We start from the raw sequence: 20,447 nt of genomic DNA, 5'->3' as shown, positions 1-20,447 counted from the left end.
GCACCATTATCTGCCTGGGAAAGTTAAAGCATATCAAGACTTTTGCCAAGATAATCATCTAAGCAGCTGTATGAGGACATGTAACAACAACATGGTTTGCTTTTCTTACCGACTGGTGATTGCACAGGTTGTGACTGGATCTGCCTGATCAGGAAATATTTGTAAGTCATCCCAGCTCTTACTGGTTGGAGGCAGGTTTCAGTTTGTAGTCTTGATGTGTCTATAACAGTGTGTTATAGGCATGTGGGACAAGTGCAGGTGGCCTGGAATGTGATATTCAAGGCCATCAAGGGCTGTGCCAAAGCAGCTGAACTATTGTAGCTTTAGCTTTAAAACACAGTTTGTTTGATGTGGTGACCTGTTAGTGCGTTCTTTGTTTTTCTTTCATATCTATCAGTCCTTGAAGAGTTGGAGTGTCCTTGCAGGGCTGTGCAGACTAGGGGAATGGAGCATACCCTGCCTTTACTCAGAAGTGTTTCAAATCAGAGGATCATATGTTAGACTGTTACAGTGTCTAAAAGAAATGTCATTCTCCAGATCAGATTGTCCTTTAATATTGGAAAATGAGGAGTAGAGTGAAATATAATTTATTTTATTCATTGTAATTACGCATATTTAGGAACGATTTACTTTTGAGATATGTGTCCAGAGAATCCTCCTGGTTGCTGTGTTGTGTTATTCTACAGTTACATATAAAAGGTCTTAGATTTTAACTTGAGGATAAGATGCCTTTTTTTTTTTTTTTTTTGTCATTGTAGTTGCTTGGACTTCATATCAAGTGCGCTCAGCTGTAGACATGGTCTGTAAGCCAGATGCCTGAGATTGAAGCAGTACATTTATGTGTCAGCAGGGAGCTCTGCTGCACTTGTGTCAGAACATGTCTCTGCTTAAAATCCAAGACAATAGGTTGTGTGAACACTATAGTCTTATTTGGTTTGTCATTTTTATATTAGATCACTCTTTTTCCTCATATCACAAGTGTGTGGGTTTTTTTGTCTTTTTAAAGACCTAAATAGAAAGAAGAAAAAAAAAAAGATTTCACAGGTTATGGCCAAACAACCAATCCTCTCTCCAATTTTTTGATTTAAATTTCTGTTCAAACAAAAAATTCAAGGTCAAATTTCTAAAAGCTTTCAACACAGTGTGCCAGAGCCGAATATGCTAAAGGAAACCATTTCTCCTTTGTTAGGACTGCTTTGTCTGCCTAAATACAGCACTTGTGTAAGTCACCTTCTTCAACATGTATGCTCATGTGGAAGACTACTCACAGGTGTCCCCAAGGAAATATTACATGTCTGGGGAGTTTCGTTGTCTTGGATGCAGTTCACTTCAGTCAGCCAGAGGCAGAGAGCACAGGACCAACACCCGGCAGAGAGAAAGACGACATCCTTGCTTCGACCTCAGGTAAACACAACTGAAAGATCCATTTCAAATGTTAAAACTTAAAGTAAAGTTGTGTGTGTGTGTGTTTATGATAGAGAGGTTGTTTAATGGTAGAGGCCTCTTTTTAGAGCAGAACCAGGTGAGGTTTACCACATGTATCTGGAACATTTTGACTATACTGTATGAAAAACAACGACTATATTGTTTTAAAAAGTGATTGAGTTGAATATCCACTTGGACGGTGGCATCAGTACGTTCCTAATCAGTCCTGTTAACAAACAGGAGAACGTGTGTATCTTTCAAAATAAATCAATTTTAGTGCACATACGTTTTTTTTTTTTGTTTGTTTTGTTTTGTTTTCAGTGATTTTAATTTTACAAGTAACTGCTTTTTGGTTTGTAGGTGTACCAGTGGACGACCCACATGGCGGGCCTGGCAGCTCTGTGCCTGCTGCTGGTGTTTCCACTGAGCAGCTCCCAGAGCACCCTGCAGTCTGAGCAGGAGATCAATGCCCACCAGGCCCCGGCAGCACCTCCTCCTCCTCCAGCACACATAAGGGACCTTCTTGGCAAAGAGGAAACCACTCACTTAAATGCAATGCGGACGTGTAAGTCTATTCACATGTACAGTGTTAATCTTAGAAAGGCAGCATATACCTAAACGACAAAGATGTTCCTCAAAGATACTACACTGAGTTACAATGTGTAAATGTTCCAACATGAATTTGGAGCCTAACTCTTACCCTGCTGGTCTTTGTCATGTGTTTGTGCCTCCACAGATGGGCATGTAGACAAAGATAACGCCAAAGTAGGTCTGTTCATCGCTGCAGCCATGGGAACCTTCACTCTGATGGCTGCAGTTTACTGTATCTACAACAAGTTCTACACCAAACAGCAGTACCTGCACACCCAGCTTAACGATGACCCAGGTAGATGGAGAGATTTTTATTAAACTGTTGTAGAGTCAGAACCTCTCTCAGTCTTACGCTTTAGGAAACTGTAGCTGTGTGGTACCAAATTGCATTGCTTGAAGGGACTGTTAGTATATATATATACATATATATATATATATATGTCAATATGGCAAAGTGCAATATCCAGACCACAGGAGCTGAATTTGTCACAACAACATACTGTTATAAATGAAGCAATGACCAATGTGGTGCTACAGAGATACTACTAATCATATTCTCCAGACGTAAGGGAACCTACTTGTTTGGTTCAGGCCCCAGTAGAAATGACATCATAATCTTTTTAGTAATATCTGCAATATCTGTCAATATAATTGCAATCAGATTTTTTTTTTTTTTTTTTACATATTGTTGAGAGAGAGAGAGATTTTCATTCACTTTTTCCTTTCTCATCTCCTGGGTATCATTTGTTGTAAAGCATCACAGGCCCGGATGGGTTATTGAGCATGAGCGTGCCAAACGGTGCTTGTTGACATTGTGCTGTTGACAGTTTCTCAGTGCTGAAGCACTTCCTGCTTGCTGCCATTTGGAGGCACTAATAAATGATGTTGCATGGCATAGCTTTAATAATACAACAGCAAATGTGTATATAGAGTAGATATTAAATGTCTGTACAAAAGCATGACTGATATCTTATGCTCTATCTTGTGAGCTAATATTTAAAAAAATAAATAAAACTTTGACTTGACAGGAAATATCAAGTTTCAAATGAATTTTCTTATATCTGTCTGCAGATTTGACCACAGACCCAATGGACCCTCCCCCTGTGTTTTTTCACGCCTCTGCCGACTCCAGTGCAGTAGATGTGCGGAGGGCCGGTTACGGCTCGCTCTCAGACACTCCGTCCATCATCTCTGTCCCACCCAGCCTGTCCCCCCCTCCCTCTGCCATGCCCTTCCCTCCCCTCTTCCTCTCCTCTCACTCTCTGAGAACTATATCAGCCAAGGATCTGGAGAAGAGCTATATCTGATGTTGAAGGCTTAGTTAGCAGTCTGACAATTTTGAATGACATAAAGAAGAAGTAGTTGCTATTTGAATGTGCACATTGTTTATCATTATCTCTACACGTCAGACAAATTTTTGATTTTTGTGGGAAAATGTTTTCTCATGAAAATATTCAGCAAACCTGATGAATGGGCCCAAACAAACAACCTTTCACAGTGGATGTTTGTGACCAGAGGGAAAATACAAAAGAAAAGAAGAGACATTTAGCAGAAGTATCACATCCACCTTCTGCGACCAAATCTGTCAGTTACTGTTGTTGCCTGTGACCTCCTGACCTATAACCCTCTCACTGCCCAGAACCACCATAGTTTGCCACAAATATGCCCTAAATATTTGCCTGTGTGTCACAACTGTATGTATGAACTGTAGTAATTTGTGTTTGTACAGTCACAATATAAACCAGATCTTCTCTGTACTTTATCTACTGCTGTCCGTCCTATCAGTAATCGTCCAGTGTGGTACCACAGAATAAACAGTACAGTGATGAAAGAAATGCTCATTCCTACTCTTTATGCTCAATAATTGCAGTCTCAAAGTTAGATTGAGGTTAAGGTGTAACTGATTATTTAAGCAAAACACACAGTCCAAAGGCAAATCTTGCCCCACGCACCCAAACGCTCACAAAAATCCCAGACAAAAGTGGAGTCATTTCTCCTTAGGTTGAAAATAACTGTTTTGTCTGAGACTTTCAGGAAGTGGCTGTTATCACAAAGACTCAAGCAGTGTTTGATCTGTGTTCGTGTCGCTTTAGATAGATGCCCCTGCTGCCAAAAATAAAATGCTGCAGTGTTTTTATACACCTAATGTCTGACTAAGTCCATGTACTGATTTATGATTTAACAAAACAGGCCAGTGTAAAGTATGCCCAGCACATTTTTCTACGTTTCCCACTGGTTTCAATGTGACACTCAGTGATTGTAATTGTGACGCCAAGTTAGAGCTAAAGCCCAAATCAGCAGTTCAGCAGCTACAGGCTCTTTTTTCACAGCAGACATTTTGACTTGTAGGAAAAGCACAGGTGTTAGCTCCTAATCACATTAATGATGGCTCCATAGTATTGTTGTGTGAGCCACAACAGTGTGACAGTGAGCCAACATGCACAACGCCAGCAGTGAAGCAGCTAAATGGACATTCACACATTATTCATTTTATTATTTGCACCTGTGCAATAATAAAAAAAAAAGATTCAATGTAAGGATTGCTTAAAAAAAAAAAAAAAGCCAATAAAAAATAGACTCGAATGCCTACAGTAGGTCAAATGACCCTGTGGTCCATACTTGACCTTCCAGTGGCTTCTATACACAGCTTCATGCCCTGATCACAAACACAAGGCCCAATCACTCGATCTACTCCTGTCTAAGTTATTACACAAAGCGGCTCCAGATCTGCTACCAATTTTCATTAGACTGTTAAAAGCCACATGTCCCAAAAAACAGTTACACTCAAGGTAATTAGAAGTTGCTAATTATCACACTGATGGAGTTGTAGTAATGATGCCTCATGGCAGCTCTGCCCAGGGCACTTCAATAAGAGCCATTTCTAACATATTAGATTATAAATATAGATTTTTTTACCTTTAGACTTACATAACCTTATAGTGTGGATCCATAGTGGGTTTTTTTTTTCGCTCATAAAAGCGTAAACAATCTGCAGTCTGCATTTCCAGCGTCCTGGGAGCAGCCTGCCCCTCCCGTGTTACAAATACCTGGGAACTCTGTTAATATGCTTCGATCGGGCAGCGTTTACTCTAATTCTCTCCATTCAAGGCTTGCGTGGTCCAAGAATAGCCTCTGCCTGGATAGCCAGCGCTTAAAACGCCGGGGCTGCGGGGAAGGAAGTGACATGCTACCTTCCACTCACTACACAGACTTGGAGAGATTAGCCGGCAGGCAGCGGTAATCTGGTTTCAGGACCACGGCCAGAGACACCGTTTGGCCATGAATCCTGTCGAAAGTTGCCTCCAGCTCGCCGCGGACCTCGCCGGACACCAGCGGGTGTGAAGAAGTTCACTTGGACATTAAGGACTCTGACAAAGTGGGACTGACAATGTTTGTTCTGTTGATTTCACACAAAGGAGGCTGAAGCCAATTAAATCTCTGGAAAATCAGAGTCGCTGACTACAGATTCCGCTGCACAGGGAACCTGCGGGGTGAAGGAATCCGGTGGAAGAAGTAAAAAAAACAAAAACAAATTAAGTTATTATTGTTTTGTTTTTTGTTTTTTTATGTGTGAGTGAGAAACACAAGGCGGAGGGAGCAGAGGAGAAGGCTGTGCGCTCAGGCGGGAGCGCGCAAACACTGCACATTGGTCGGATCCTGGAGTCGTGAGGATGGAGATCCGGCCGGACAGGTTTAAGGCCGTGGCAGCCAAGACTCTGGGGAAAATATACGGGTATGTACAGTCTCTCTGGGACACATTACAACCAGAAAATGTTGAAGGGCAGAAATGGCTGCAGGCGTAATTACCCTTTGGAATTAAAAAAAAAAAAAAAAAAAAAAGTTCATCTTTTGCAATCAATGGAGGCCACTGAAGGGCAGTGTTTACCCATAAACATGATTTTAAAAATGAGAGTTTAGCTGAAAAGAGAAGCAAACGGCTCCTTTGGAGATCAACATGACTGGAGCAGAGTTGGATGACCTGACACCACATCTGTCTCTCTTTCGGCTGCTGTATCTATCTCACAGGAAACTCACATGCATAATTTATCACTTTATATGCAACTGCAGCCATTTAGTAGCGGATACAGAAAGTTTGAAATACTCCCTCTGAGCGCACAAAATGAAACCAGTCAGTCCGCTTCACATGCAGCGATAAGAGAATTGTTCTACTTTGCTTCTGAGGCACAAATAGACAGAATTAAGTTTCATTTTGGACCTAAACTGCTCTATCGGTGTAAGATGAAGCGCTGGATCAATAAACAGATTCATTTCTTCAAGGCTTTTTTTTTTTTTTTTTTTGCAGTGCTGTCCCTCTGTCAAATTACAGTCACACAGTTAATTCCACTTAGATGTGGAGGCTTATCTGGAGCTTCTTGCTTCAGCAATCAAGCAACGTGTTTCGTTTTCTATCATACACACAGTGTGCTTGATAACACGGTCTAGTTATTCCAAAACTGTATCAGTGTGTGCGGCCTGTTATTCTGGCACACCTGCCCCCGTGCGCCTTTCAGTGGCCCTCACTCTAGAAGAGGCTGTCCTGGACTGAGGGGCAGGTATTAGCAGAGTGAGCAGACTTGTGATGATGGACTGAGGACGTGGACATGTTTTTTTTTTGTTTTTTTTTTTTTTGTTTTTTTTTTTGACATCGTTGTTGTGCTTCAGACCTGCACAAAGAATTCCTGTGTGTCTTTTCGACAGGTTCCAAACATCTGGTCTTATTGGCCAAAATTAGCTGCAAAAATGATACGAATAAATAAATAAATAAATAAATAAATAAATAATGCCTGGCACACCTTCCCCAGCTGAGAAAAAGTGTGCGAGGCATTCAGGAGTCTGGCCAGTGATGGGTATCTGAGAGCAGGGAGGCACTGATGGACTCCCCTTCCTCTCTGTCGGGATTTGATGTAGCGTCTAAACACTTAAATCCTCTCCAGAAATAGCCTCTGCTCGTCCAAGCTGTCGGCACATGTAAATCCCTGCAGGCCGTACACCTTGGCCACATCTCTCCTTCCACCTAAGTAGCCCGATAACTCGTCATCGTGCCCCCCCCCCCCCCCCCCCCCCCCCCCCGCGCCTCCCCTCCACCCACCTCCACCCACCTCCACTCCACCCAGGGCGCCTCACAGCCAGGATTAGGCCACGGCACAGAGCCCACAGCTGCCTTCATTTCAGTGGATGTGCTCCCAGGTGCTCCCTTGGCACCTTGCGGCGCGTAACACGCACAGGGCCCGGGGCCCGGGGCCCGCTCTGCACGCAACCTCAACACCCCCGCACACAGAGAGCCGCAGACAGACGGATCGCTGTGTATTATTTATTGCCGGGTGTTTTATTGAAGAGATGGAGCTGTCTCTATGTCTATTTTTACTCTGTTCTATTCTCAGCGAACCTTACAATCCTCAGTGATTTCGGTCTCAGATCACAGCAGCCAGTTCTCACCAGCAGCTGCGAATCAAGATGAAGACAACAAGAAACATGATATCTCTGATGTAGAAGCAGCTGACAGTTTCCCGTCATCCCTTCATTAAACATCCAGCAGTGTCTCTTCTCTCTTTAACTATTGTTTGACAGTGATATCAGTAATACTTTTGACCCACGGGACCAGAGGACTGAACATGTGTCAAGCTTGCAGAGTATTGTTGAGTATGTGTTTCTGTATTTCTCACAATTGCATTCAGGATATCTAACTAATGAGAATGAAATCAAAAATGGTTGCAGTGCATGTCCACACTTTGTGTTAGTAGAGTGAGTTCAGTAGGTCCTGCTCACCTGTGTCATTGAGAGCTTTTCAACCTTTCAAACAATCTGCGCTAGTTATTCGACTCTCTCTTATCCAATCAATGATTCCAAGCTGTTGACTCAACTCCGAAACCAAGCTGCTGAACTGCCCTGACATTTGTCCTTGGACATATGAATTAAGAGATTAACTTGGACAGAGAACCGAGAATATTCACTCAGCAGAGCGGGTCACGTGAATTCAGCTTTCTTGCACAATATCGAGATTCAAAACTGAGCTTTTCTCTTACTGAGTTCAGTTGTTTCACAGAAGCACCCAGACCTTTCCTCGTGGTGTGACGGGAGCAGCGGGGAGAAGGTCAGGTAGCTTGTGAGGATTACAAAGGATTTTCCTTAATTCAGGGTCAGTCATGAAAAGTCACTGCAGCAGATACAGTATGTAGTAAAACAAAACAAAAAAAAAAAGGAAGAATGAAGAGTGAAAAACAAGCGTGCACTGTATTGCAGAGAATTTAAACTACATCTGGACATCCTCTGGACACTGGGAAAATAAACTGGTGTTGAAGACGGTGCTGATGTTGTGAACTGTGTGCTAGACTCTGCGTGAGTCAGGGGAGCTGATGTAAAAGTCAGGGTTAAAGATAAAGAGGAGACAGGAGGGATGAAGAGAGAGGCCCGCCCAGACAAAAATAGTCCGAGAGAGCCAGAGATATTAATAATTCAAGCTGGAGAATCATTAATACTTGATCAGTGTCGAAGACTGTTAGATCCCCTGCTTACAGTAACTAATAGAACATATATGTTTTATTGTTGCATCGCTGTTATTTCCCAGTCTACTTAATGTTGTAGTTTTTGGCTGACTACTCTGAACAGGTTTATTAGCAGGGACATCAGGAACAAGTCAATCTCCAGAGTCTTTCTGTCACTCAATATGATCATGCCATTTCATGTCTCTGCAGACAGTGCATTTTATAAAACCAGAGAGCTAGGATAAACATTGTATCAAGATTTTTTGCTGCAAGGGTTTGTGATCAGCAGGTGCATAATTTCCTGGCACTTCAGAAATGTGATTGTCCTGGTGATTTGACAGAGCCATAACATTTGAGTTTAAGATTTTTAGATTATAGAGAAGCAGTCCCACACAACTAGCAGAAAAAAAACATTATGGGCACATTACAGATTATGTATAGGATGTATAAAATTTGTGTCTCAAGTTAATCATGCTCTTGATGTTGTAGATTATCTAAGCATAAGACACTTCCTGTCAAATCAAGGAACTCATAATGATGACATAACCCAGTGGTTTACAATGAGTTAAGCTAAATGAGGTTAAGGTGTCTTTGTCATGACATGCCCCCCTCTCTCCTGATATTTCCTGTCTCTAACAGTACACAGTACAAGGTACTACAGTTCTGATGTGTATGTAGAAGAAGGGCTCTCAGCAGCGTAGTTCGCTAGTATACTGTGAAAGATAAGCTTGTATTTGTATAAACAGATCTTGTCTGAGGAGTTAAAAAAATCTCTACCAAGTTGTTTTACAATGCCAAAAGATCAATTTAAATCTTTTCAGTTGTGTGCTGTTTGCTGTATGGTGAGTGTGCAGTTTTCACACCTCACTCACTCTTTCAGTCAAAACGAGAGTCGGTTTCGCTGCGGCTACATTTACCTCGGTGATGTATAACATGGTGGCCCTTTCATTTCGGCAGAAGCTGCTCACCCGGCACATATACCAAAAGAAGTTCTATAAACTATCACCATGTGCATTATTATCATCATTGCTGGCTCTGACTGCTCAAACACACCTCAATGACATGAAAACATTATCTACAAATGGCTTCTGCTGCCTTTTAAATGTATTGAGTTCAATGGTTTAAAGGGATTTTTTGCGGATGACCCAGTGTAAACTTTATTCATATATTAGCCTACTGTAGAGTAAATATTGTCTCATTTTTGTCTGTGTGTTTTTCACTGGGGAACTGATAAATGTTTGTTAGATTCAATATATTTTTATGATGTAAATCTTAGTTACACAGCAGTGTAACATCACGTATCCGGGCTGTACTTGCTCTGCCAGGTAGAGGTTTTCATCCCCACCATGATGAATGTTCACAATGGCCACTGTGGGCGTACACTGTTATTAATGGGGTGCCCTGGCGGTGCAGTCAGCTCAGAGTCATAATACACTTAAATGTGGTTCTAGCCCATGATCACTATCCCTTTTCATCTCCTTCTGTCCTGTGCACCCAGCTGTCAGATAAAGTCATCTATAAAATACAACCCCATCCCCCAAAGCTTTATTCATACCCTGCACTGTTGGGTGTTATATCTTGGCTGAAAAGGGAAGGGCTGAGTTAACTGACATGTTTTGCACAACCAGCTCTCGTGTAGTGTATGTATCTCTGGACAGTGGTTATTTACCAGACAAAAGCAATAGGGATTCGATTAGCAATAGGATTCTGTGCTCCATCATCTGGACCTGCAGTTCTCAAGTCTGATCTGAGAACTCAGCACTGCACATTTCATGTTTAATAGATTACCTGCAGAGTTTTGATACATATTTGATGCCTGTTAGACTGGAGGCTTGCAGAGGTCATGGTTTCTCAGTGTTTGTCAGCAAGCCATATGAACATAGCCTACTGTAGGTTGCAGACAGGAGCAGAAAAAGAGTAGTTAACCTTGTTTGGAGGGAGGAGAGGAGCATGGATGCACCATGATGCGACAACTTTCTGTAAATGCTGTGGTCTTTTACTCACCCTGTATTCCTCACTGTCAGGGAGTTCAGTCTGCAACACAAAAATACCCAATATATGAACACCTTGAGAAGACAGGATAAGTCAGAGTTAGCAAGCTCCAGTGGCAGTAGGCTGACAGACCACTCTGCTGACTGTGTCTTGTTTAAGATGCTGGAGTTGCCAGGCAAATTGAGAGCGAGAAAGATCGTCTGAGCATCTAGATTCATGCACTTTTATCAAGCTAAGCTGTCAGAGTAGGATCTGTTTTCACTGTGGCAACCAGAGTTTAGAAAACCTGGGGCAGACCGCGGGCTGACAGACTGCTCTTACAGAAAATCCACAATATAGAAATCTAGGAGTAAACTAAATGTTAAGGTTTTCTTTTAAAGGGATTAATAATTGTTATATTTGTTATGTTTTCTACTGTCCTTTGACACATTTTTCAACAGCCGTTCTGTTGAATTGATTTGGCAAATGCTACACTAACTATGTGGTGATTTCTTAAATGTCTACTTTTACATTGAGGAGCCTTTTGGGGTGAATTCAACAAGGGTGGCCCTGCAAACTATCTAGATAGGTAGTTATGCAGGGTTGCTCAGAAGTTTTTCAACAGATGTGAAAATGTCCAGCTGTATGTCCATCCCATTCCATCCCATGAACGTAATATATATGTAATGCCTTGTGGGAATTTCTTCAAATTTGGCACAAACATTAATTTGGACTCAAAGATGAACTGATTGTGACCATTTCGACTGTAACTTGGCTGATTGGCAGATGTATACAACCGCAAGGCAGTAATTCTGGTTATTATTATATTTCCAGTTTGACCGCCTGTCCGCACATGTCCATCCATCCAATTCTCCTGAATGTGATATCTCTCAGTAATGCCCTGAGGGAATTTCTTAAAATTTACACAAACATTAAGTTGAACTCAAGGATGATTTTAGTGGTCAAAGGTCAAAGGTCAAGGTCACAGTGTCCTCACAAGACATGGCTTTGGCCTTGTGAACACAATACCTCTAGAAATCTTGCAGGAAATCCCTTCACATTTGGCACAAATGTTCACTGGGACTCAAGGGTGAACGGATTAGATCTTGGTGGTAAAAGGTCAAAGGTCAAAGTCAGTGTGGCTACACAAAATACTTTTTAGCCATAACTCAAGATTTCACACATCAATTATGACAAAATGTCACACAAATGGTTAATATTTTATATGAGTCTGGATAAACAGGGATGTAACCTGAAACTAGTCTGGATGGTGGAGGCATACAACCACGAGGAGGTAATTGTAGTTATTCTTAGCTAGTTTCTTTTTGAAAAAACTGATTCAAGAGTGTGCCCTTTAAACTAGGATTTTTTGTTTTCATATTTACAAAGTGACAGACTAGAGTCCAAACAACATACTAACAGGAACTAGAATAAACATGTAACATTTTTCATTTCCTCACTTTTCCAAACTCTACTTTACAGAGCTCTTGAGAAGAAGCAGGAAAATGGCGAGACCATCGAGCTGTCGGCAGAGGGCCGGCCAGAGCTGGTGGAGGAAAAGGAGATGCCTGTGGTGGACTGCACATGCTTCGGCCTGCCCAGGCGCTACATCATCGCCATCCTCTCTGGTATTGGCTTCTGCATCTCCTTTGGAATCAGATGTAACTTGGGCGTGGCCATTGTCAGCATGGTCAACAGCCACACCATCTACAGAGACAACAAGGAGGTCATAGTGGTGAGTAGCGATCGTCTTTGGCTGTTTTTTTAAATTCTAGTTTAGACAAATGTGCATCAAGCAGTGTGCATGAGTTAAGGGAAGGTCCTTTCCTGTTTCAGAGCAAGATCCATTTTCCTCCAAGTGTGCAGCATTACAAGTTTATTACATTACAAATCTTTGTTGATGGTGAAAACGGAAACAGAAAGGTCAAACAAAGGACTGACTCATTATGAAGCACGCCAGTTAGTGTTACAGTTTGACACTGATTACTGATGTGAAGGAATATTGATGGTGGGTCAGGGTGTTTAAGTCAGAGGTCAACCATATGCCCTCAGAGGACCATCAATCAATCACATAAATTCTCTCGTTCCAATAGTTCGTCTGTCTCCGTGCACTACGATGATCAAACTCTCATTCAAGTTCATGTGCAGTTTTCTCATGTGGTTGTCTTCCTCTCTGTCCCAACAGAAAGCTCAATTTGACTGGGATCCAGAGACAGTGGGAATGATCCATGGTTCATTTTTCTGGGGATACATAGTAACCCAAATTCCAGGAGGGTTCATTTGTCAAAAGTTTGCAGCAAACAGGTCTGTTACTCCACTGCTTATTGTATGCAAGGAATAATCACACATTATACTATATATACTGTTATTCTAATGTCTTTTCCCTTCTCTATTCTTTGCTCTTCCAGAGTGTTTGGCTTTGCAATAGTGGCCACATCTTGTCTGAATATGCTTATTCCCACGGCAGCCCGGATGCACTTTGGCTGTGTTATCATTGTCAGGGTGTTTCAAGGACTTGTGGAGGTGCTTGAGTCTTGTCTATAGCTTCCCCTTAAACACATGAAATGTGCAACACAGAAAGAGTTACATTTAATTGATCATAATGTAACTTCTTGCCTGTTCTACAGGGAGTCTCATATCCTGCCTGTCACGGTATTTGGGCAAAATGGGCGCCACCACTTGAAAGAAGTCGCCTGGCCACAACAGCCTTTTGTGGTGAGTTTCTTATACCTGCATGTTTTGCATTCTTTGAAAGATGGATTATTGATGTTTCATTTCAGGGAACCCTTTGGTGGCTTGTTTAATACATAGGCTGTATATAAAGATGGAGATAGTCTCTGTGACGTCACCCATAGGTTTCTGAAGAGCTGTTTTGAAGTGGGCTGCTCTGCCGTTGCCATCTTGGCAGTGCATGACTCTGCTTACCTCCCAGAAAATCAAAAAAAAAAGCAAAGAAGATGGGTTTGTGTGGAGCTGAGACTTTGGTGCATGCCAGTTTGTGGCAAGCATACGCTCACCCACCTGTCATTCAAAGTGGCACGCCCTCATTTATGCAGAACTTTGAGCCTTGATAAAATTTAATTGAGTGAGTTATACCAAAAAAATCACCCCTGTGCAGCTGCCATGTTTAGCTTTAAACTTGTTCATTTCTGCGGTAAAGATGGGCATTTTAACATGGGGATTGACTTGCTTTTGGAGCAAGTGGTCATTCCAGGAACTGCAGTTTTGGCACTTCTGTGTTCGCTTCATTTTTCAGCCCAAGACACTGTCGCTTGGTTTAATACCCACAATCTTTTTGTTTTTTCCTAGGTTCTTATGCTGGCGCCGTGATTGCCATGCCGTTAGCTGGAATCCTGGTCCAGTACTCAGGATGGTCATCAGTCTTCTATGTCTACGGTAATGACCCTTGATCTTTAGGCCAACATTAAACAAGATCAAACAGCTTTATCCAGCCTTTACACTTATCTTGCTTTTCAAACCCTTCAAACTGAAATGTGGACTGAGTATTTCATTTAATATGTTTTAAAAGGTTGAGCTTTATTATATATTACATTATCTTCCCAGTTAAATACAATACAGTGTTAATGCTGCCACAATAAAAGCATGACAACAGTCCTTTCAATAGTTGCGTAGGCACAGCCATCACTGTGCAGAGTGACACAGTAGTTGCTGACACATACTGAAACTGGGTTGACAAAAAGACCACAAAGGCCAGCACCATAAATATGAGAAAAGACAAATCATGCACCCATTATGTATGAATTCTACATTTGATCACAGTCTGTACATAGGCAGCAGCTACAGCCAGTTTCTCTTTCGTTGATTGTTCTTTTTCAGCTTTCTTCCACATTTGACACTAACACATGTCTTCTTCTTTTCCCTGCGTGTTTGCCTGCCTGTCTTCCTTCCTCTCCAGGAAGTTTTGGGATCATGTGGTACTGCTTCTGGATCCTTGTGTCTTATGAAAGTCCAGCAGCCCATCCCACCATCACTGACGAGGAGAGGAAATATATTGAGGACAGCATCGGCGAGACGGCTCAATTTACAGTAACGGTCAGTGCACCATGTAGATTTCCACTGGTACAAAATGACTCAGCCACTGTATCACGTCAAAGTGGCTGAAAGTAACGGATGTGGCCTGCCTCATTTACATTTCCTTTGAGTCAGTGTGAAGAGTTTGTAAAATGACTATGCTAGTTCTTTGTATTATGCTAATCTTCATGCTAAGACAAGGATAAAGTCACACATGCATTAGCAGTAAGCTTGTTTACTGCTCCTTATTTTAGCACAAATAGATTCAGAAACTCCATATCACTAGTAACCTCCACTCATCTGTTCATGCATTCAAGCGAAACTGATCAATCTGCACCGCCCAACTTCTTCTTGACCTCAGTGTTCTAAAATCTGGTGTTTGTTTTAAAAGTAAACCTCAAATACAACAAATGGATCATTCAAGCAAACTACACATTTCATGTACATTTATGTTTGTGAAACAGGTCAGAAGTTTTAGAATTTTCTTATCGAATAAGTGAAATAATAACACTATAATAATAATGTAATAAAAACATTTTTTTGTTACAGAAATTCACCACACCATGGAGGGCGTTTTTCACGTCCATGCCAGTGTACGCCATCATCGTGGCTAATTTCTGCAGAAGCTGGACTTTCTACTTGCTTCTCATTAGCCAGCCCGCATACTTTGAGGAGGTGTTTGGATTCGAGATTAGCAAGGTAACAGAAATCAGAGCAGTGTGATAGAGGCGTCGTAGTGTACCAGGGAGAAAAGTTTCCATATGCACAATAACATAATTCTGTACTGTTATGCTTATACAAAGTCTGCTTTCAATATTTACTGCAGGTCTCCTATCTGTTGCATAAAGATATTTGTTTCCCCTCTCTTATCTAGGTGGGCATAGTTTCTGCACTTCCCCATCTGGTTATGACCATCATCGTGCCTATTGGTGGCCAGCTTGCCGACTACCTGCGCTCCAACCACATCATGAGCACCACTAATGTTCGGAAACTTATGAACTGTGGAGGTAAGAAAAGACCAAAATTAAAGGAAAGCAAAATAACAGTTGCAGAAAAGAAACATATGATTGCAGTAAACAAAAGCTACAACCAACTTGCTGTTTGACTTCCCAAAGGTCACACCTATAGTCAGATTAGTACATACTCAAATTAGGACATGTAATGGCATTTTACTATAATTTCTGGATGGGTCTATCTATTATCCCCTTTTCAGTAAAAAGCCTCAATTGTGTAAACCTGAGAAGAGCACGTACCATACTGGCTAATTATGCTGCTTACTCAAGCACAGTGTTTCAGCTGTGGTCAGAAAATGTCACATCAGGCAAATGATGACTCACTATAAAGCAGAAGCTCTGCCTCTGTTAGCTATTTTTAAACTTTGATAGCGAAGTGAAATGTAGAAGCATGCACTGTACAGATCGTTTTATTGGTAGCTGTGCCAAAAAATGGCCTTCAGTTGATCTAAATAAGCACGTTGCATTGAGATTTTGCTTTTCCATGAACACATTGAACTCAGTCTTTGTTGGTGTCTGTGATATTTCACTGGTTTCCATCAGGATTTGGGATGGAGGCAACTCTGCTGCTGGTGGTGGGCTTCTCTCACACAAAAGGTGTTGCCATTACATTCTTGGTTCTGGCAGTGGGTTTCTCTGGCTTTGCCATTTCAGGTGAAAGCATAACTTACAATGTGTACAATGTGTTCTTTGCAACTTTTTGGCCACAAATATTATTATTATTTATTGTTGTCATGGATAAAATGTATGATTCTAATATTTATTCTTCCTCATAAGGTTTCAATGTGAACCACCTGGACATTGCACCCCGATATGCTAGTATCCTTATGGGCATCTCCAATGGTGTGGGCACTTTGTCTGGTATGGTTTGCCCACTCATAGTTGGTGCCATGACAAAGCACAAGGTGAGAACTGATTCTACATAGCTGCGATTCTCTCACTCACACAGTGTGTTTGTATGGACTATCACCCTCAACTATAATTAAACTGTAGAACATAGAACAGTATGTATGATATCATATACTGACAAAGCACACTTTAAAACACTCTGCTGTATTTCTGTTTTATTATGTCTTTGGTTTTGGTCATAGGAAGTATTTATTCAGCAACAGCAGAGTTGTCACTTCCTCATAAAGACTTCTGTTTATCTATCACTTAAAAGATAGATGTAACTTTAATTTTGGACTGTAAGTAGCTCAATAGACCAGATGTGCATTTATAAAACACAATGCATGTGCAAACCTCTCTTTGACTTGTTTGATTTAATGCATGAATATGTTTCTGACTTTAAAAATAAAGTATCTTGATTTCAAAGAAAATGAAACTTTTTTTTTATGCTTAAACCACTGTTCTCTTTTTCTCACCCCACCCTACATTGATAGACGCGGGAGGAGTGGCAGGGTGTCTTTCTTATTGCCTCACTTGTTCATTATGGAGGTGTTATATTCTATGGTGTGTATATTCATCTCTAAATTTTCCACTCAGTCTTCCTCAGAGCATTAAGATGTTTAAGTATGCAACAATCAGTGTGTTGTTCTTCATGCAATCAAACCTAAAACTCAATTTTGTAGATTTGTAAGCTCTGTTGCAAGTATGAATAATATGATACCAAAAGTTTAATATTGTCTGACTTTGCTGCAGGCCTTTTTGCATCTGGAGAGAAGCAAGCTTGGGCCGAGCCAGAGCAGACGAGTGATGAGAAATGTGGCATCCTGGATGAGGATGAGCTTGCAAATGAGACAGAGGAGCTGTATCGCACAAGTGGCGGAACAGGCTATGGAGCAATGAACCAGGGAGCAGATCCCAATGGAGGTGGAGGCGTGGGAGGAGGAGGAGGAGAAGGAGGCTGGGTCTCAGACTGGGACAAAACTGAGGAGTATGTACAACCAGCCGGAACCAATAATTACCTTTATGGAGGACAGGGGGACCGAGAGTTAACATAAAGACAGCAGATCTTCCGCACATAGCCTTTAGAGAGGCAGAAACAGTGTGACGTTCCACCTGATGGCGTGGAGAACTTTAAAAGCACGGATTAAAAATGGAAGACAGGAAAGAACAATTTTTGGCGAGTCTGACAATATTAAATATAATGGAACTGAATTTAAAGAGACTGCACAGTGGAGGTGAAGACATTAGTAAATGTAAAATGTGGGTTTGTGTGTGATTGCAGTTGTGTACTCTGTGTGACAGACAATCTAAAGTAAGAGTGTTTTAGGACCCGTCAGCCTCCCTGTGATATCTGTTGGAGAGGGGCTGTGTTTTAGGCCTGGTGTGGCTTTCTGTGATATTCATTCATGGTAATAATTGTAGAAATTTCTATATTAATAGACAGGATGTGGATTTCTTTAGAATGCCTCTTATTTATATTTGAGTTATTCCAGATTACAAATCTTTAGGCGCACATTAGTCAAAAGCGCATTTCTATTGTTTGATGAAAACATATTGAGTTTGTTTAAACTGGTTTTAAAAAAGTTTCATAATAAGTTGTAGAGTTTCTGCAACCCATAGCACAGTATGCACCTCCATTAAAGTTAAAGTTTTGTCCTTAAGAAAAAGCATGTTACTTGTGCCAATACAACAAAATATTTTTGCTCTGTAGTATTGGTTTACTTATCCACTGAGAAAGTAATTGAACACTTACAAATATTACTGTTTCATGTTAAGTCTAAATAGCCCAATACTGACATTTTTAGATGCAGCATTTTGATTTCCTTGTGCAAAAATGTGTTACATGCTAGGCCTCTAACCTGTCTGCCTGCTGACAAACTGGGTAATAAAAATGCCTCGTAAAGGACTGCAAAGACTGTCATTATCCAGGGTAATAACAATCCTTTGTTACATTAGTGACTTAATTTGGAGCCACTTTTATTTCTGTTTTTCTTCAAAATCAAACATCTGAATTTTGCTAATTATGCTTCACATGTAATATATGCTTCATTGATGTTACTGTCATGTCACTCTTGTGTTCAGGCAATTCATGCTCTAAGTGTTGCCAGGTAAGACACTCTACTGTCGATGTATTAATAAGCTAAGACCACCAACACATGCCACTCTCTAGTGTCTGTCGCAGCCTCAGAGCTGTGAACTGAGGCTGTTGTGTGATGCCAGTAATGTAGCGTACGTCAACATGAATGTGCAAATAAACTGTCAGTCTTGTAAAGCCACTCATTAGAAGGTGACATTTCCCTTTGCTTTACTTTATATTGCAGCAAGCTAAATATATGTGAAATAATCAGTACACTAAAGACCAATTAAACCTAAATGTCTCAGAAAGGACAACAAAACAATGACATTTTGAGCAATTTGTTTTATTTTTTTTCGTAGATGTTGTAATGTATCTAGCTAGCCTCAAAGTTAAGGTTAGTAGTAAAAAAATATTCCTGTGTTAGGTCATGGGATGGTATCACTTTGGCTGATATTGTTTCATTGATTGGAGTTCACCGATAGATGAAATATTAAATGTTAGGGTTTTTACTGTTTTTGTCATTTTTCATTAATTTATTGTTCAATGTTTTGTTCTGGGTTGTACACTAAAACTGTAAATGTAAAAATCATGTACATGTGGGAAATTGTATAATAAAACCTAGAGGTATACATTAATTACAGATATTCTTTACAATTTATGCTCATGTAGGCTATTATTCCTATTATTATTATTTGATTTTAGGTGGCACATAAACTATCTTCTTGAATATCTTCTTTAAAATGACAGCACCTGTTTTGTCCCAACTTCCCTCTGCTTCATCGAGATTCTGGCTCTAACAATGTACTGTAGGTTTCATGTTACCCATAATGCGGCACTCCTCTCCAGACAGTGTATCGATCACTGAGCTGAAGTATAAGAGCATGGAAATGAAGAAGAAAAATAGATTTTGATAGCACCAGAACAAAGGGCTCACCAGTTTTCCTTAACCTGTAATAAGCACTGAGGCTCAGGGATTCACCCTCACTGTCCCGCTCTGGTCTCTGAAATCAATGGGATTATCCTGCATCCATCTGTCAGGGAGAGAACAAGTGTGAAAGGGAAGGAGAAAGATATTCATTGCTGATATCTAATAATACTGCAGCAATTTGCTTCCTTATTCCTTGCATTTTGTTTGTACCAGCATCAAGTTGTAAGATGTGCACACAAACACACACACACACACACACACACACACACACACACACACACAGAGGGCAAAGAAAGGCCCAGAAGAGGGCTGGAGGAACGAGGGAAAGGAAAGCAGTTGAGGGATTAGAACAAACTGTGGATTTAATGGGCCAACATTAGCTTTCTATAACAAATCTAATTGCGGGCCATTAGTATCAGCTTTGGTTTGAATCTAGTTTCTTCTACGGCCACAGATGCATAAAGACATTTTATAAATTCTGCAATAAAAATTTATTTTCTGGACACTTTATTATAGTTCTTCAGTAACTGCAGTCGTATAGCTGTTGTTATTATGGATAAAGCATGCTGTCATTATATAACCCTTGTTTTTCTTCTGTTTCCTCACTTTTTAAGGAATATACTACTGGTCCATGTTCCACTAAATCCAATTGCCTTCATTAGCCATATATTCAGGCCAATACAGTGAACTGTCTGTTAACATACCAATTCAAATAATACCAAATTGGTTCAAACATTAAACAGCCTCAGTTTGATATTTGATAACTGATATCTATAAGTTGAAACAATAACGTAACAAATTATACAATACTGATTTTCTAATTTCTAATTTTGTTATCTGTAAGAGAATCAGTATTGTGTGCTTGATTCAGGCGCCACTGCTGATCAAACTTTCATTAGCTCTGGAAAACTAATGGTAAGTTCCCCCCTGTTAACTCTTCTCTGGTGAAATTGAAACACTTAGTTTGAACATACTCCAATAAACAATATATCTCACTTTTTTGCGGCTTTGTCTAAGTAAGTATTTTTCAGTAACATTAT

General features: G+C 40.7%; 2 protein-coding genes across 2 annotated transcripts; both read left to right on the top strand.

Annotated features, from left to right (window-relative positions):
• Positions 1 to 1,232: 1,232 nt before the first annotated feature.
• LOC139608766 (uncharacterized) lies at positions 1,233 to 3,867 on the top strand. Its single transcript, XM_071462828.1, has 4 exons — positions 1,233 to 1,404; positions 1,786 to 1,990; positions 2,162 to 2,311; positions 3,088 to 3,867. Exons 1-4 carry the CDS (start codon positions 1,318 to 1,320, stop codon positions 3,321 to 3,323), a joined length of 678 nt encoding a protein of 225 aa, XP_071318929.1. The 5' UTR covers positions 1,233 to 1,317; the 3' UTR covers positions 3,324 to 3,867.
• A 1,364-nt stretch (positions 3,868 to 5,231) lies between these two features.
• On the top strand, positions 5,232 to 19,119 carry LOC139609084 (vesicular glutamate transporter 1-like). The gene is made up of 13 exons (XM_071463337.1): positions 5,232 to 5,749; positions 11,952 to 12,204; positions 12,655 to 12,773; positions 12,878 to 12,992; positions 13,097 to 13,184; positions 13,779 to 13,865; positions 14,386 to 14,522; positions 15,051 to 15,200; positions 15,376 to 15,508; positions 16,058 to 16,168; positions 16,292 to 16,419; positions 16,897 to 16,966; positions 17,156 to 19,119. Exons 1-13 carry the CDS (start codon positions 5,688 to 5,690, stop codon positions 17,455 to 17,457), a joined length of 1,755 nt encoding a protein of 584 aa, XP_071319438.1. The 5' UTR covers positions 5,232 to 5,687; the 3' UTR covers positions 17,458 to 19,119.
• Positions 19,120 to 20,447: the final 1,328 nt, after the last annotated feature.

This window comes from Trachinotus anak, unplaced genomic scaffold, assembly GCF_046630095.1.
Source record: "Trachinotus anak isolate AG129_WGS33_773 ecotype Australia unplaced genomic scaffold, CSIRO_AGI_Tana_v1 ptg000025l, whole genome shotgun sequence".
Lineage (NCBI taxonomy): Eukaryota > Metazoa > Chordata > Actinopteri > Carangiformes > Carangidae > Trachinotus > Trachinotus anak.
Note: the sequence above shows the minus strand (reverse complement) of the source record. Positions and strands in the feature narration are given on the sequence as shown.

Excerpts from the sequence above, each read along its gene's own strand:
- LOC139608766 (XM_071462828.1), top strand. The coding sequence starts at position 1,318 with ATGCAGTTCACTTCAGTCAGCCAGAGGCAGAGAGCACAGGACCAACAC. Across the intron at positions 1,991-2,161 it reads CTTAAATGCAATGCGGACGT|ATGGGCATGTAGACAAAGAT; the intron begins GTAAGTCTATTC and ends GTGCCTCCACAG. Across the intron at positions 2,312-3,087 it reads CCAGCTTAACGATGACCCAG|ATTTGACCACAGACCCAATG; the intron begins GTAGATGGAGAG and ends ATCTGTCTGCAG.
- LOC139609084 (XM_071463337.1), top strand. The coding sequence starts at position 5,688 with ATGGAGATCCGGCCGGACAGGTTTAAGGCCGTGGCAGCCAAGACTCTG. Across the intron at positions 5,750-11,951 it reads ACTCTGGGGAAAATATACGG|AGCTCTTGAGAAGAAGCAGG; the intron begins GTATGTACAGTC and ends TCTACTTTACAG. Across the intron at positions 13,866-14,385 it reads ATCAGTCTTCTATGTCTACG|GAAGTTTTGGGATCATGTGG; the intron begins GTAATGACCCTT and ends CTTCCTCTCCAG.